The sequence below is a fragment of the Xiphophorus couchianus genome, chromosome 1 (assembly GCF_001444195.1).
Source record: "Xiphophorus couchianus chromosome 1, X_couchianus-1.0, whole genome shotgun sequence".
In the NCBI taxonomy this organism is placed as follows: Eukaryota; Metazoa; Chordata; class Actinopteri; order Cyprinodontiformes; family Poeciliidae; genus Xiphophorus; species Xiphophorus couchianus.
This window is the reverse complement of record NC_040228.1, coordinates 3,183,463-3,199,254: the sequence shown is the minus strand read 5'-3', so window position 1 is coordinate 3,199,254 and position 15,792 is coordinate 3,183,463. Positions and strand designations below refer to the sequence as shown.

The window sequence follows — 15,792 nt, the reverse complement described above, 5'->3', positions numbered from 1 at the left end:
AAAACTCAGCATTCACATCTGCATGAGACTATTGGGACCAATATGATAAAATCTAAATATAACATAGGAAACAGTCGTTATCCTAGGCTGCTAATCTTTGCGTACAACTTCCCTTTCCATTATGTGCTGAGTGCATCCTCCTAATGGGACAACCGATTCTCTTTTCTGTTCGTGGTGATCTTATTAAGATGAGGTAACATGAGCGTTTGAAGGCCTGGGTTTCACTGCAGCCAGAGGTAATCTTCCTGTGCTTCATATTAGATTTGAATGTGATAATCAGATCTATGCCCACTTCTGCTGCGATCCTGTGCAAGTGTGATTTGATTTGGTGTTTGAGCTGTAAACCAGGGAGGTTAGTTCTTTTGTGTTTTTTTTGTTGTTGTTTTTTTTTGTCAAATATTGCGTTTTAGTGATGCAGCATTGTAGATTGTTCCTACTTCAAAATGTTTTCCAATCCAATTACTTGAATTCATACAAATTCATAAGAGAGACACTTCCTGCTTTAAAGTCTAAAGTATTGTTTTTTGTGTGTTCTTGTTCAGGTTTATCTTGGCAGAGACGGGGCGGTGGAGGTGTATGCAAACTCAACGATACAACCCAACTCCCCCATCAACAGCGATCTGTTACTTGATGATCGCGGCTCACATATCTACATTATGACCAAAACAACAGTAAGTGCGGTGAAGTCAAGCTTCGCCTTTTTATTTAAAGGGATAGAATTATGTAAAATTAACTTTTGAGAGCTTTACGTCATGTTATAATACTATTCGCTCATCAAATACACACCTTGATCCTTTAATGCATGTTTGAGAAATCCTGTCAAGCTTCCCGTGGCAACCATTCAGCTATGCAAAAGGCCTGGTTGGACCTCATCCTCGGAGCTGCAGCTTCCAAGCTTTGAGGTTTTTATCTCACAGAGCTCCTTCCACCACGACTCCTTTACTCAGCTCCTTCAGACTAGCCAGCAGCAATTAACAAACACCTGGTAGAACCGCACATCTGCTGAGCTCTTTATAGGTATGTATGTTAAAGGGTTAATAGAGGATCAATGTGGTGATGACTTCCTGGAGGCAGCATTTCAGAAAGAGCAGAAGTTCTTAAAGTGACAGAGGCCCAATTTCAAAGTGCTTAATTACAAAGTCAGATTTTGTTTAAGTGATATTTGATGTATATATTGTTTTTCTAAAAGCTGAAGGTAACATAGCAGCTTGATTGTGCTATAAAACGGCACTTTGGCCCTGGAAGATACACAATGCTCCCCCTTTAAAGTATTCATGAGGTGTATAAACAGATGCAGCCATTTCCACTATTTCAGTCACTTACCCAGATGTCTTCATAAATAAGAATGAATATGGCTTCTCATTCATCAATTTATGGTTTGTCAGAGTTTTTCATGCATGCTTCCTCAAGCTGTGTCGCCTTGAAGACAAACTACAGATAAACAGAGAAGCCAGCTGGCAGCTGGGGTCAGAGGTCACTAACCCTAGTGTGATTGGCACAACAGTCAGCAGGAGGTGTGAGGTCAAACCTAACAATAGTATTGATCTGCAAAAGAAGCCTGCATTGTCTTGACACGTTCCCTACAGAGCATGTGTGGGATGCTGTAGATTCTGATAAATGATGATTAGGAAAGTCTGTACTCTGAACAGTTTGTGTCAAAAATAAATCAAAATGTCTCAGTCAGAGCTGTTCTGTGATTCAGAAATGTTACAACACATTTTTGTGTGTGAGTGAAATAAAACTGCTGCAACTTCTCTCTGAACACAGAGTTCATGATTTAATTATTTGTGAAACTTTGTCTCAGATCTAGAAATTTCAATGGGATCTGCAAATAATTGTTCTTTTAGTTCGCAGTGTGAATAAAATACAATAATTGACTAATCTTTTCTCTAAATTGAATGCATTCAAAACTCAAAGGAACTTGGAGACCAAGTAGATATATACAGTACTATGTATTACACTGCTTTGATATATGTATAATGTATAATGATATACATGGCAGGAGTAAGTAATAGAAATACTAATAAATAACTTTATACCTGTTGTATGCTTTTTGTATATGGTAGCTATGCTGGATACTGAAACTGAGGCTATTCTGGTACCTCAGACATGTTCAGACATGTTCTTGATTAAAGGATTAACATACTAATCCAGGAAAATGCATACAGCACAGCACAGATGATGGAAAAAAAGAATATTCATAACCCTCATTCAAATTCAGTCTTTCAAATGCTACTGACTATTTTTAAATAGTTCTTTAAATGAAATTATTTGCTTTTTATTCTTTATTGTCAGCATCAATAGTGTGTGATGTCAGCATTTCATTTGCCTTGAGATGACAATCTTGAGTTGAAATATTGACTCATTCTATAATGTTACATTGTTTTGTTCTTCATTTATCTGTCTAAAGCCTACCTTTTGCTTGTTTGTCTGTTATTTTCAGGTAGAAAAGCGTCCGGTCGCAGAATGCGGGGATCACTTGGACTGTCAGTCATGTCTGTCTGCCAGAGACCCGTACTGCGGCTGGTGTGTCCTTGAGGGACAGTGAGTGTTCTGAGCTTCAGCTTGTATCTCCAGTTCTCCCTGTTTTCTTCATTTATAACCCTCTTATGTCTAACTGTGCTATGCTCCGGTGGTTCAGGTGTGGCCAGCGGTGGGAGTGCCAGCGAGGCTCTCTGCAGGGCCAGTGGTTGTGGAGTTTCAACCAGACGCAGCAGTGCCTGGGCATACAGCGCCTCAGCCTCTACAACATCAGCCTTGGAGAGAAAGCAGATGTAATACAGACAACATGACTAATGAAATACAAGAGCAATGCACTGAAATGTTTTGTTCGCTACCACATTACAAGAATAAAATCTTTTGACAGCACAGTTGAAAATAATATGACAAAGTCATAATATTATCCAAATAAAGACATAATATGAGTACGAAGTACCAATTTTCTAAAAAAAAATGCTACATGAAAAACAACAAAGTAAAATGTTGGAGCAGCTCCAGAAGTTATACATTGGTATCGGTTTTACAAATAAGGAAATGCTTCAAAACTGAACGCGTCAGGATCCAGTTATTATCAGTAGCAGGACATGAAACAATCCGTCAAACATAACGAGTTTTTTTTCTCTCAAAATGACTTCTTGTAATGCCTGGCAGTAGTACTCTGTCATGCAACTCGCAGAAGGGATGATTGGTGTAAAATCTGCTTTTTGAAACTTTTTTCTCTCATTTGTAATTCTTTTTTAGTGAAGAAAGCAAGAAAAAAAAAATCTTTTGAAGTTGGGTGAGAAAAAATCAGAAATGTTTTTTTTCTTAACACCCAGCTCTAATAGTGTTAATAATTAAACTCCACACTGAACCACACTACAGACACAGAGTCTTTTTGGTGTCTTTTCCTTCTTCCATGTAATATTTATTTCCATTCAGATTGCCTTGTCAGTGGAGGGTCTGCCCAGTCTCCAACAAGACGAGGCCTACTCCTGCTTCTTCCAGGACACGGAGAGTCCAGCTTTGCTCACCACTACTGGTGTCATCTGCTCCACCCCAGGCGCCAGCAACCTGCCCCCCATCGGTCTGGGAGATGGTTAGTGTTCTGCTCCAAGTTTATACGGATGCCAAAAAGATTCCTTAAAATGCCTCAAACGTCATTGATCAACACTATTCAGAACATTAATTTAAGGATTACAGTGAATGCTTTGACTATTGATTGATTGATCTTTTATTCCGTTGCAGAGTTTGTGACGGTGACCTTGGCTCTGCGTTTCATTAACGTGACCGTAGCTGAGACAGAATTCACCTTCTACAACTGCAGCCTGGTGCAGGAGCTTTCTGGGCGCAGGCCGTGAGTACACGTCTTCTAAACATCAGAAACTCGTATTCATTTTTCAGATCAGTGAACATGCAACACCTAAGCACTGACAGGTCGTCCCTTACAACAAGACTCAAGACATTACTGCTACTATTTTTAACATCATTAAGGTGTTGAAAATGAATTCAAATAGAATTTAGGAGAAAACTGTATCTTCTGCAGCATGTTAAGATACGCCTATGATTCATTTGGCCGAAAGGGAGTGAAGCTTTCAGGAGATAACAGGAATGTTGACATGAGGGCGGCAAAGTTCCTCCTTGGTATCATTATAAGCTTTCAGCCTAAATCTGTCAGAATTTAGATACAAATCTAGATTCTCAAGGGGAACACACACGAAGACAACGGTTTGTTAGTAAAACTAACCCTGCTGCTATTCACCAGCATAAGATGCTAAATACGTCTAGCTATGTTGTCTGCTTCTTTCTGTTGTAAAGAGTTAAAATAGTTTACAATCTGACAGCCCCTGTTTCTAAAATAAAGAATTGGCTTTAGCATCACTATCTCCCTTTATTTTGTTGTTGTTTCTTTTACATATTGGTATCAGTTCAATAAGTGATACTGATGATAATTTCTGTCATATTGTTCCAAAGTTTCACACTCGTGCATTTCCTAAATATTTTGAATGCTGTACTTGTATCCGCTTGTCGTGTAAAAGAAATTGAAGTCGAACAAAATCCATTTTCAGGTCAAATCTTTACAAACACTATCACACATCTGAAAAGGAAATCACATTGGTGCAGACCAATCTGATTAGTGTAAACTCTAACCAATATTTTTTTTCATACTAACCAGCAGCAATTAGCAAACAGCTGTTGGAACTGCTGAGCTCATTATAGGAGCTACTCCTCAGTGAAACGCTGGTAAAAATGTCACTAGGTTAATGGAGCAGAGATGTGATGACTTCCTGAACGCGGACATTCAGAGTCAGAGTTTTTTAAGAGACGGGCCCAATTTCAAGGTCCAAAGTAATAAGTCAAATTTCTTTAAATCATATTCAATATATATAAAATTTTTATAACAGCTGAATGTGACATAGCTGCTTAATTATGCTATATAATGGCACTATGTGGCTGAAAGCCACATAATACTGCCCCTTTAAGTTGATTTCCACTGTTCTGTTTTATTCCTACATTGACATTTTCATCTTAGTCCTCTATTGTTCTGCTTGTGTCCCTGCCAGATGCCAAGGGTGTGTCAGCAGCCGCTGGGGGTGCAATTGGTGTATCCATGAGCATGTCTGCACACACAAACACACCTGCAGTCAAGGAGTCACCATCCACAACCAACGGGTGAGTCATCCTGAAGCCTGAGCTCAGGCTTTTTACAGCTTTTCTTTTCAGTAGGAGTTCATTTTAGGAAACCAGATCTAAAAGCGGAGGGTTTGACCTCTGGAGGATCCCGTACTTTCTGTTTGATTTGGTTTGCTTTTGTCTTTTTAATTTAAACCATCAACCATTTTTTCTCTCTATTATTTCAGAGTTATTTATGTTTCTGCATATCCCATTTCTTTCATCCTAATTTTGTCTCCACCCGCCTGCTTTTTCTGTCTCCCTCTCCATCCCTCCTCCTCGTTTGTGCTTCACCATCATCAAGTTAACGCCACAATTGCCCACCGTCCCACCTCCAACCAGGACTCCTACCCCATCACCTCCTTCTGTTCCGACCGCTCCAGCAGCAACAGCAACTACTTCTACACCAACAACACAGCCGGCTCCCACAGAGACATCTGCCACCACCAAAGCAGCTGTCCCCACAGTGACCATCACAGGCACCCCCCCCACTGGTCCTAATGCTGAATCCAGCACACCAGCTACCCGCTCAACAACTTCCCCCTTTGTCAGGCTCTCCACCCAGGCCAGCTCCACTCTCGCTGACATAGCCACCACGGATGGGGCCCTCAGCAACACAGAGGGAGCCACAAAGGAAGCCATCAGTTCTCTAAGTGGCTCTTTAGAAGATGAAGACACCTTAAATGTCACGGCTGAAACAAGGCCCACATCACCAAGCAGCACCGGTGGCCAAACAGACCGTTCTGGTGAAGTTGTGACCACTTTCCCGGAGATAAACTCTACTGCTTCCAGAAAAGCTGGCCCTTTAATAGACCCCTCTATCAGTCTGGCCACTACCGAGGAGAATGTCTCGCCTCCGGGGCTGAGCGGCTGGGAAAAGCCTAAGAAAAGGACGGAGATGGATTCTGAATTGACTCCATCTGTCGCCCGTTCGCTCGTCCCGACGCAATTACCTGAACTGGTTGTTGATGTCACTACTGATTCTCCAACAAAACTCCAGTCTGATTCTTCTTCTGAATCTTTTACTCCGGTGAGTTCATGCACCCTGCTGGGAACAGGGTACAAAAAAACATCGTCCATAAGTTAGCAAAGGACTTTAGGAACACAGTGGAGGTAGAAAATATGAATGACACGGTGGTACAGTATGTTGAAAGATAATTCATACCCCACATTGAGCGTATGAATTAAAATCTTTAAATGAAGATTTATTTTTAAACAAATCTTTTAAACAAGAGAATATTCTTTTAATGAGATTTTTAAAAGACGTTATAAATAAATTTTATATCTTACTAATGTCAAAATGTATTCAGTTTTAGATAAGTAAGGTTGTAACAGTGAAACAGAGACATCTCTCTTGATTTTTAAATGCTTGGATGAAACGGTGTGAGAAGAAGAGTGAGAAGGATCCTCCCTTTTTATGAAGACCTAATATGATCATATTTTTATATCTTGTTAAAATGATAAGCATGTCTTTCTGTTCAGTACTTTCACACCCTGGTGGTAAACTACGTTGACCAGTCTAAAACTTGTCCATGAGGCTTGTGCAAATGGTTCAATGGATATTAATGGCACTATAATTCAGGGCTGCTACTTTGGTTGACAGTGAGTTTCTGATATGACTGACATTTGATAAGTGAAAGCTTCCTGTGGTCACTTCTTAATCCAAGATTAATTGGATAATTTATCCTGATAAATTATTCATTTATCTTGACAAATTTCTTGTAAGAATTTAGATTGATTGTTTTCACTAAAATGATAATTAGTGCTGTTTATAATCACCCACAGCAATGTTAGGATTAATTTTACTGATTCTCCACTGTTTGTTCAATGAGAGTGTCTTTAAATAATTCATTTGTAAATATGATTACTTGCACAGGTGATTACAGGCACAACATTCAACTTTTCCCTGAAAACGTGGACATGGGGTCTTTCAGTATCCAAAGGATCTCTTAGTAAAAATCAGAACATACTTTTTCATTGGTATTTAAATGCATGTATCAGTTAGTTATTCAACCATTCAAATACCAGGGCCATTGCTGCCATTAACTTATCTGTAGCTTGCTGCTTAGTATCTGCATACATCTGGATCTTGATTCGTTGTTTAGATGGAAAGACTAAACAACAGAGATCCCAGATCTGCAGATCAGTAAGGGCAGAGATAGCTCACTGTTTTCCCTCTCTTTTCTTCTTGCTTCAAATATGACTTGTACAGAGAAAGCTTGGTAAGAAAGTCAACCTGGTCCACAGTTGCGTTTCCGTTACATATGTGTGCCAAACGTTGTCCTTGTTCCACTAATTTAAGAAAAACAAAATTTTGCAATTTTATTAGATAAGAAACACACTTAAAATTACACATGAATAAGTTTGTTCACACAATAAGCCATTAAAAAAACTTGCCACGCCATCATCCTCTTGCCACTTTCTGTCGTCGTCTTCATCTTTTTTTGCCAGTAGTAACATCTGGCTGTTGATCACGTGACTTGAAAAAAGTGTTTCCTTCCCTACAAGGAGACCTGGTACTTTCCCAATTCACAAAATATTCCAAACTATTCCTTTATTACACTTCCTTAAAATAGGAAGATGAAAGCTTCAACACAAGGTCCCACGGTATTTACTGCAATACGCTTCCAGGTTTCCAGTTTATAAATCCAGCAGTGCCTGATGAGAAATCAATGCAATCTCAAACGTGAGGATGCAGCGGAGTAATTTAAACCATTAGCCTGACAGGTTTTATTGACTCAGCTCTCTCCATATGGCTTCAGGTCACCTCATTTAGCTCTACAGGCAGGTAATGATATTAAGCTAACTCAGCATTTCCTTCTACATGCAAGGGTGTTGCTGCTACATGCATATTTCTAATCTGTGTTGTGTTTCACAGTTTGCATTTTTTTTATTTTTTGCAATCAGGACAAACTCAGCCATTTCATGATTCATGTTTTTTTTCTTTTAGTGTGTAGAATGCGGATCATTTCATTATCTCAAAGTTTATCAGATAAGCAGATGATTCATGGATTGATTCTATTCCAACTCATCTTTTGGTTTGAGAAACTAAAAACGGCTCAGTGAATCTCATGATGGTACCTGCATGCTGTCATGGTTCTCAAGCAGGACAAATGTTGGAGATTTTAACATTTTCCGACTTGTGTGACCAGGAATGCCCGTGTGTGGAGAAGGTTCAGGATTCTTCTCTGCTTCCTGTCAATGTGGAGAGGAAGATCACGTTGGTGGGCCAACACCTAGACCTGTTTCAGGTAGTAAAAACAAAAGCATATATTTTCATCCTCCGTAAACACTGGAAATATTCTGTATGACCTCATAAAGCAAAAAGGGATTCATGTCTTGTTCGTATTTTTTGCTGCTTTTGTGCCGACGTGTGATTCAGGATAAGGATTTGGAGTACGAGTGTGTTTTGGATGTGGAGAATCAGTCAGTCGTTGTAGAGGCTTCTGTAGAGCCTGATGCTGATCGGCCATCAGTCTTCTTTATCACCTGTCAGCCACACCAGGTCAGTAACAAACACTTCCTGCGTCTGGGAGTCATGATGAGGAGGTTTAACAGAGTTATTTAATCCATACATGATTATTATGTGACCTTTAACCTTTCATCTTATATCCAAGCTTGTGTTGCTTTAAAACATGTCCCAGTTAAAAGTTTACATCCACACGTTGTTGTGATTTTATTGGACATTGACTGATTATACAACATCTAACTTCAATGATTTTTAGAAACAAGAACTAGGTGCACAACTTTGAGTTTGGGTTTTCCGTCCAATGATCACAAGAATTGTGCTGTGATTCCAAGATTCCAGTTGTTTTAGAATCCTGGGTCCAAACTGGTTTAAATGCAGAGATGTTTTCTGAAGGAAAATGAGAAATCCGTTGTCTTCACCTCTTTATTTCCTTCAGTCTCTCTCACTTTTCCTACATTAAAGGATCTTTGGAGAAAGTAAAAGTATTTAGTCCAACTTTTTTGTGCAGCAAATGATGGATAGGTCCATAGGTCCATTTGACTCATTCTTATTAGAAAAGCCCTTTATGGTCAAGAAAACAATCTGTTTACTGTCTACAACAATAACCACTTAGGTTCCAAATTAAATTTTATCCATAAAATACTGTGACATTGGTCTTTTGAATGTCTCTTTCCAAGTTCACTCTCCTGGCATAATTCTTGTTGGATGTATTTCACCCTTCACTCTGACATTGTTTCTAACAATAATTTAAATTAACTCATTTGACTTTTAAGGATAGTCCAGGAACTTGTACATTTATTTTATTTTTCCTGGGCAATGAAAGCATTTGCACCCTGCTTGTGTTGCAGTATGTTTACTCCCTACTGAGGGAGGAATACTTGGCGACAATCAATGTGAGGAGAAAAAACAACTTCCTCATAGACAGCGCTGAGGATCTGCATGGTGAGTGCTATGTAATGTGTGTCAAAGATGTGTCACAATCTCATTAAGCCTGCATTTATTGCTGGGTTATTGAATAAAGATCCTAACCTTTCCTTTGTCCTTCTTTTCTTTCGCCTCAGTCACTCTGTTCAACTGTTCAGTGGGCCGGTCCGACTGCAGCCGGTGTCGAACGGCTGAACCGAAGTACGACTGTGTTTGGTGCGGCGGAGATGCCAGCTCCAGCTGTGTGTATCGAGACTCTTGCGTTGATGCGATCGAACACACATGCCCCGCACCCGTCATTCACCGCGTAAGAACTTTTCACTTTTCATTGTGCAGTCATTAAAGGCTTCGTTTTGTGGTAATCCCTTAAGGCACAGGTGTCAAACTCCAGTCCTCAAAGGTTGGTGTCCTGCAACTTTTAGTTGTGCCTCTGCTGCACCTCACCTGAATAGAATAATTAGGTCATTAAGGCTCTGGAGTACTGATCTACACAAGGAGGAGGTAATTAAACCATTTCATTCCAGTGTTTTGTACCTGTGGCACATCTAAAAACTGCAGGACAGCGGCCCTTGAGGCCTGGAGTTTGACAGCCCTGCCTTAAGGCATGTTTAACCAGTAACCTTGAGATGCAGAGGAGGATTTTTTTTATTTCATACTTTGCTTTTAAAATGGGAATAAAATGTAACTTTTTGTCAACACAAAATTGTGGAGAATCTTACAAGGTGTGTAGGAAGTGCCTCTTTCCTATTGTTAATTAAGGCAGAGAGTTGCTGCTGTTGGCCTGTTTTTCTTCTGACGGCTTTGGGAACCTTGTTACCATCGATGCAGTGAGGAAATTAACTAAAATACTGTCTCATTTGCATAAAAAATGTAATTATCGAAATAATTTTAATCACAGAGTTTATGCAACTTCAATAAAATAGGTTTATTTTACTCAGTTATGATTGAATTTTCACATATCAAAGCAGAGAACCCATTTCATGATACCCTCATCCTTCCTTCTCTATTTGTAGTAAAGATGAGTCTAAAGATTTGAAGTCAAGTTTAGACATGATGGACCTGCCCGATGAGACGATGTTTGTTTATGGCAGCCGTGTGAAAATGGACCGGCTGCATATACGGAACAACGACTGGAAACATGAAGGGACTGGTGTCATTTTCTGCTTTGGAATAATCTACTTCTTCATGCTTATATAAATTATATTAAACTTTAGGAAGTAAATTAAGATCTGAAATAAACCTTCTGCATTAGAGGAAATATGTATTAATCTTTACAGTTGAAATTCATTAGTTTAGGTATTTGCCACTTCTTAAGGTAATTGTGCCATATACACCCAACCAATTAGAATGTTTTAGTTTTGCATATATACATCATAAATCACCAAAAATATTGTCATCACCCAGAACATATGGTATTTTTGTGCTTTTCTTGTGTTTTCAGTTAGACCCTGAATCCGGTCCAACCGAGGGAGGCACAGTTGTAACCATTTCCGGCTCTAATCTCGGTCAAAGGGCCGAAGACATCGAGAGCTCAGTCATAGTGGCCGGAGTGCCGTGCATCGTCATCCAGAGCAGATACGAAGTCTCATCTAGGCAAGGCGTTAGCACAACTCAACATACTCAGCTCTGTATCTTCTTTTTATGCTAACAGCTGTGTGATTGTACATTGTAGGATAGTGTGTGAGACTACCAAGAGTGGACAGGAGACGAGGGGTCACGCCTCAGTCAGTGTAAGAGGAGGAGGACACGGGATTTCTGCTCATACATTCAGTTTTCAGGTCAGTATGACCGTGGCACTGTTTTAAAATGACAATGTTTCAGAAAGGTTTGATGTTAAAATTGGTGTACCTCGAGGATGTTTGCTCAGCCCTCCACTATTTAGTTTTTATATATTCAATAAAATTGAATAAAATTTAACTGTTAATTAATTTAAATAAACAATATACTAATTGTTTATTTAAATTAATTAACAGTTATTTAAATTAATTAATTGCCGCGATGGTCTGGCGACCTGCCCAGAGTGTACCCCGCCTCTCCCACGTTGACCACTGGAGATAGGCACCAGCACCCCTTGTGGCCCCACACTGGATAAGCATCTTAGATATTGGAGGATGGAATATGCTAATTGAAACCCGTTAGGCCTATATTAATTTCCACTGACTTTTTTCAAGCCTTTATAAATGTGAATTCTGATAGATTTCTACTAAAAGCTAATGAAAACACAACATTCAAAATTAGTATTATAATAAATCAATAAAAAAACTTGTTTTAATATACAAATATGGACTTAATGAAAAGTATATTCAATAGATGCTTAAAGGTTGTCATTTTCAAAAGGTACTTTTGATATGACAAACGACCATCAGAGCACATATTTTAATGTGACTGAATATGACCTTACTAGTGACTTTCCTCGACACTGTCTACTTAATGTTACTGTACAGGTATGCTAATGATATTGCAAAGTATGATGTTCAGACCAGTCTGATCCTATCTGTAGAAAAAGAAACAACAACAAAAAGGAAATTGACCATTAAACCTACCAACTGTTGGTGCCAGTCAAGTGTTGGCAATGACTGCCAGTTATTCTTTTTTTTTTTTGGCTCACTTTTATTTTAGTCTAGCTACATTTAAGGGTAGCTAATTAAGGATTTGTTTATTCTCAGTATGAATTGTCTGTTTAAGGTGACTCCATCTTGAATGTCTTTAGATGTGTTGCTTTTTGAGATCTTTAGGCCTACTTCATGTTGTCAGAAAAGTTCTCTCTCAGTCAATGATTTTGTTCAACAGAAATAGTAATCAGTTCCTTGTAAAGTTAAAGAAATATGGTTGACCAATGGTTAATGTTGTCATCTAGGGTTGGCTTGAATAATATTTGACTTTTTATAAAGAAAAATATGTATAATTTAAAAACTACTGTTTTGTTTTGTTATAAGCCAAGTAATCTGTCTGATACATTGGCTTGATGATCTGAAGCATTTAAGTGACAAAAAGCAAAACAAAAGACGTCTTTAGGGGAGCAAATACTTTATGGTGCTGCACACACGCGCACACCCACACACACATATATATATATGTATATATATATATATATATACATGAGGAAGAACGCTGTAATGGACTGAAACTGGCAAAGCAGGACCTTTCTGAAAAGCGGGGTGGGCGGAGGTTGTGTTTGTGTTTTAGGGAGAAAAACACAAATACTTCATTTGTTGAATGCAGTCCTAGTGTGATGTGGCGCGGACCGAAAACAGCATTGGGACAAATCATGCATGAGCAAAAAGCTTTTAACAAAACTGTCCAATTAGGGGAAAAGCAGCTCCCCCTGCGGCTCTTCTTAATTAGTGCCTGATGAAATGTAAGGGAACGTCTGCAGTACAAGAGGAACAACTTGTCTGCTAATTTACATAATCGTAAAACGCCCGTATCATTCACAGCGACCCTAATGAAACCACCTAAATGACAAGCAGCTTAATTAATATATTACATGGCTGTGAGGCAACCTTCACGTGTTTCCCAAAATTCCCTGGTGTCTTGTTTTTATATCCCCAATAAATCACATGCTCAGTATTGGATTATTGGCTGCATTTCTTGTCCTTTTCATCTTTATATCGTCCACTGCTCCTTCTTTTCTTGCCTCTATCTCCAGAATCCTGTACTCAGCAGCATTTCTCCTTTAAGAGGGCCCAAAGCCGGGGGATCGTCCCTCACTATCAAAGGTCGGAGACTGAGGACCGGGCATCCACGTGAGGTCGGAGTCCTGATCGGAGGAGTTCCCTGCATGGTGTAAGGCCCCCCAGGAGGCTTTTTAATTAAGAAAGAAGAAAAAACCATTGTGGTAGACAAACAATGCGTTTGATTTGTGTGTGACTCTGTGGAGGAGATGAAAGAAATACTGTTTCATGTTCAGGATCGACATCCAGGAGGATCAGATCAAGTGTTTGACCAGAGGCAGCAACCGAACGGGAGAGCACGGCATCACGGTGCGCTTTGGTGGAGCACAGCGCCATCTGCAGGGTTTTATGTATCATTACACCCCTAACCCCAACATCACAAGGGCAGCGCCGTCCAAAAGCTTCCTTGGGTACTGCACTCCACTATTTCTATCTGTTTGTAAAAGATAAGAAAAGATTTTAATTATAATTTACTTTACCTTTGTGACTATTTTAATTTTTATTTGTCATTTCTAGATAACGATATTACATCTAAAATTCTAGCGTACTTCTGGTTTTAAATGTGTTTGAGTCTAAATACCAACATTTGTACCAATGCTGGAAATCCTTGAAAATGCTTCAGTTCCATATGTGTTTTTAAGGTTGAGAAAGTGCTTCATATTCAAACTGCACAGTTTTTTATTAAAGTGTTCTCTAACATTGGATAAAAAGCTTATATTTGAGATGCATAATTTATGGTGGAAACCAGTAGGTCTGTCACAATAAGCAATAAATCAATTGCATAATAAATCAAAACAAGGTCAATAGTTTCCATTTGCATGACTTATCGTTTTTCTCTTTTCTCTCTTTCTACCAAAAACTGGATGACCAAAGTCTTCAGTCTGTTGTTTGATCTGAACTAGTCCTTTTTCTGAAGGACAATTTTGTTTACAGAGACTTAATAACTTTATTTCTTGTTTTTATTGTTTCGCTTATCTATTTTGGATATTTTAAATGTCTTCTAGTCATGTAAATGTTCATTAGAATTAAAATTTTATGGATTTTTGAGATTGTGCTCTTGCATTATTATGCTATTATTATTATATTGTTTGAAAATTGTCTCAAAAAATATTAGTTTATCGCAATAAGTTCTGGGACAATTTATTGTCCAGCAAAATTTGTTATCGCTACAGGCCTAGAGACTGGAGATTCTCATACACCTAATAAAAAGACACACAATTTTCCTCACTGTCTGAAGTTAAATCAGACTCAACTACTGTTTTACATCAGTTAGACTGACCTGATATAATCTGTTTTATAAATGCCTTCAGTGTGTGTGAGAGAAAATTCAAACCATCAAATTTTGTTATATTTTAGCTTATCTATTGTAGTATATAGAATACTATCACAGGACATTAGTAATAACAGTAATTTATGATATAAGTTAATTGAAACTTTCTTCTTTGGAAGGAAAGTTTAAAAACTTACCATGAAAATGCTTGAATTTGATTGTGTTAAAATGTCGTGTCCTCACAGCGGAGGGAGGATCATCAGAGTCGACGGCCACAACCTGGATTTGGTCCAGGAGCCAAAAATGAGAGTGACCCTCAGTCCGCCCGATGCTCTGCCTCCGAGACGGAGAAGGAGTGTCGGAAAGAAGATTAAAGTCCACCTCAACAGAGGACAGACCCAACGGGGTCCACTGAGGAGATGGAGGAGGATTGTTCCAGAAGCAAACTGCCCTGATGGAACGCTCTGCCATGTAAAACACGTCAGTTTCAGCTGGATTTCTGTCTTCACCTTATGGTGTCATTAAAGGAGAGGCTCAAAGAATTTAAGCTCCCTTTTCTCCCCTTTAGCACGAATCCCACTGCAAGGTGCACAACGCAACTCTCATCCTGTGTCCGACTCCTGCTGTGGGTCCAGAGGCCACAGAGGCCAGGGTCAAAGTTCACTTCCTTTTGGACAGCCTCCATTTTGACTTCAGCACTGTGGGTGGCGAAACGTTCAGCTACGAACCCAACCCCAAGCTTTACAAGTTGAACAGGAATGACCCAAGCAAGCCGTTCCACCACAAACCCGGCAGCGTCATCTCCGTCGAGGCGAGTCCCACAACATCTGCTTCTAAACATCCGTTGCCTAAAAACCACTGGTTGCACTGATAAGGTTTTTAATGCTCACAAATCTGCTCACAAAAGTCAGTCTGTTAACATTCCTCCTCCTGTTTTTTAGGGAGAAAACCTGGATCTGGCCATGTACAAGCAGGAGGTGGAGGCCTGGATTGGAGGGGACCAGTGTGTGATGAAGACTCTGTCGCACAATCACCTTTACTGTGAACCACCAGCTACGCAGCCCTCCATCACAGCCAATAGGAAGCAGGACGGCCCGGAGAGTTTGCCTGAGTTCATTGTGAGTGAGACAGAGAGAGCTGGGGTCACAGTGGACATACATGTACATCTTACCTTATCCAGGGCAACTGGGCTACAGTACCTTCAGAAGTTGCCTTATTGGTAGATGGAGCCCACCCTTGAGATTGTGTAATTCAGTCTCAGAATGAATCCAGCTGGTCTGTTTCTGGCCTCAGAGGTTTGTTAG

General features: G+C 39.5%; 1 protein-coding gene across 2 annotated transcripts in view; it reads left to right on the top strand.

Moving 5' to 3' along the window:
* LOC114145782 (plexin-B1-like) overlaps positions 1 to 15,792 on the top strand; it is a 75,899-nt gene that overhangs the window by 48,835 nt on the left and 11,272 nt on the right. The window contains exons 5-22 of one of the 2 annotated variants that reach the window (XM_028019408.1): positions 543 to 671; positions 2,444 to 2,544; positions 2,642 to 2,774; positions 3,421 to 3,577; positions 3,727 to 3,835; positions 5,043 to 5,151; positions 5,456 to 6,181; positions 8,304 to 8,402; positions 8,534 to 8,656; positions 9,469 to 9,562; positions 9,682 to 9,851; positions 10,986 to 11,137; positions 11,217 to 11,322; positions 13,194 to 13,330; positions 13,455 to 13,628; positions 14,734 to 14,968; positions 15,057 to 15,299; positions 15,430 to 15,606. In XM_028019408.1, coding sequence (XP_027875209.1) covers positions 543 to 671; positions 2,444 to 2,544; positions 2,642 to 2,774; positions 3,421 to 3,577; positions 3,727 to 3,835; positions 5,043 to 5,151; positions 5,456 to 6,181; positions 8,304 to 8,402; positions 8,534 to 8,656; positions 9,469 to 9,562; positions 9,682 to 9,851; positions 10,986 to 11,137; positions 11,217 to 11,322; positions 13,194 to 13,330; positions 13,455 to 13,628; positions 14,734 to 14,968; positions 15,057 to 15,299; positions 15,430 to 15,606 — 3,174 coding nt within the window. The remainder of the gene's footprint in view (positions 1 to 542; positions 672 to 2,443; positions 2,545 to 2,641; positions 2,775 to 3,420; positions 3,578 to 3,726; positions 3,836 to 5,042; positions 5,152 to 5,455; positions 6,182 to 8,303; positions 8,403 to 8,533; positions 8,657 to 9,468; positions 9,563 to 9,681; positions 9,852 to 10,985; positions 11,138 to 11,216; positions 11,323 to 13,193; positions 13,331 to 13,454; positions 13,629 to 14,733; positions 14,969 to 15,056; positions 15,300 to 15,429; positions 15,607 to 15,792) is intronic. The other variant, XM_028019490.1, reaches the window with a different exon arrangement.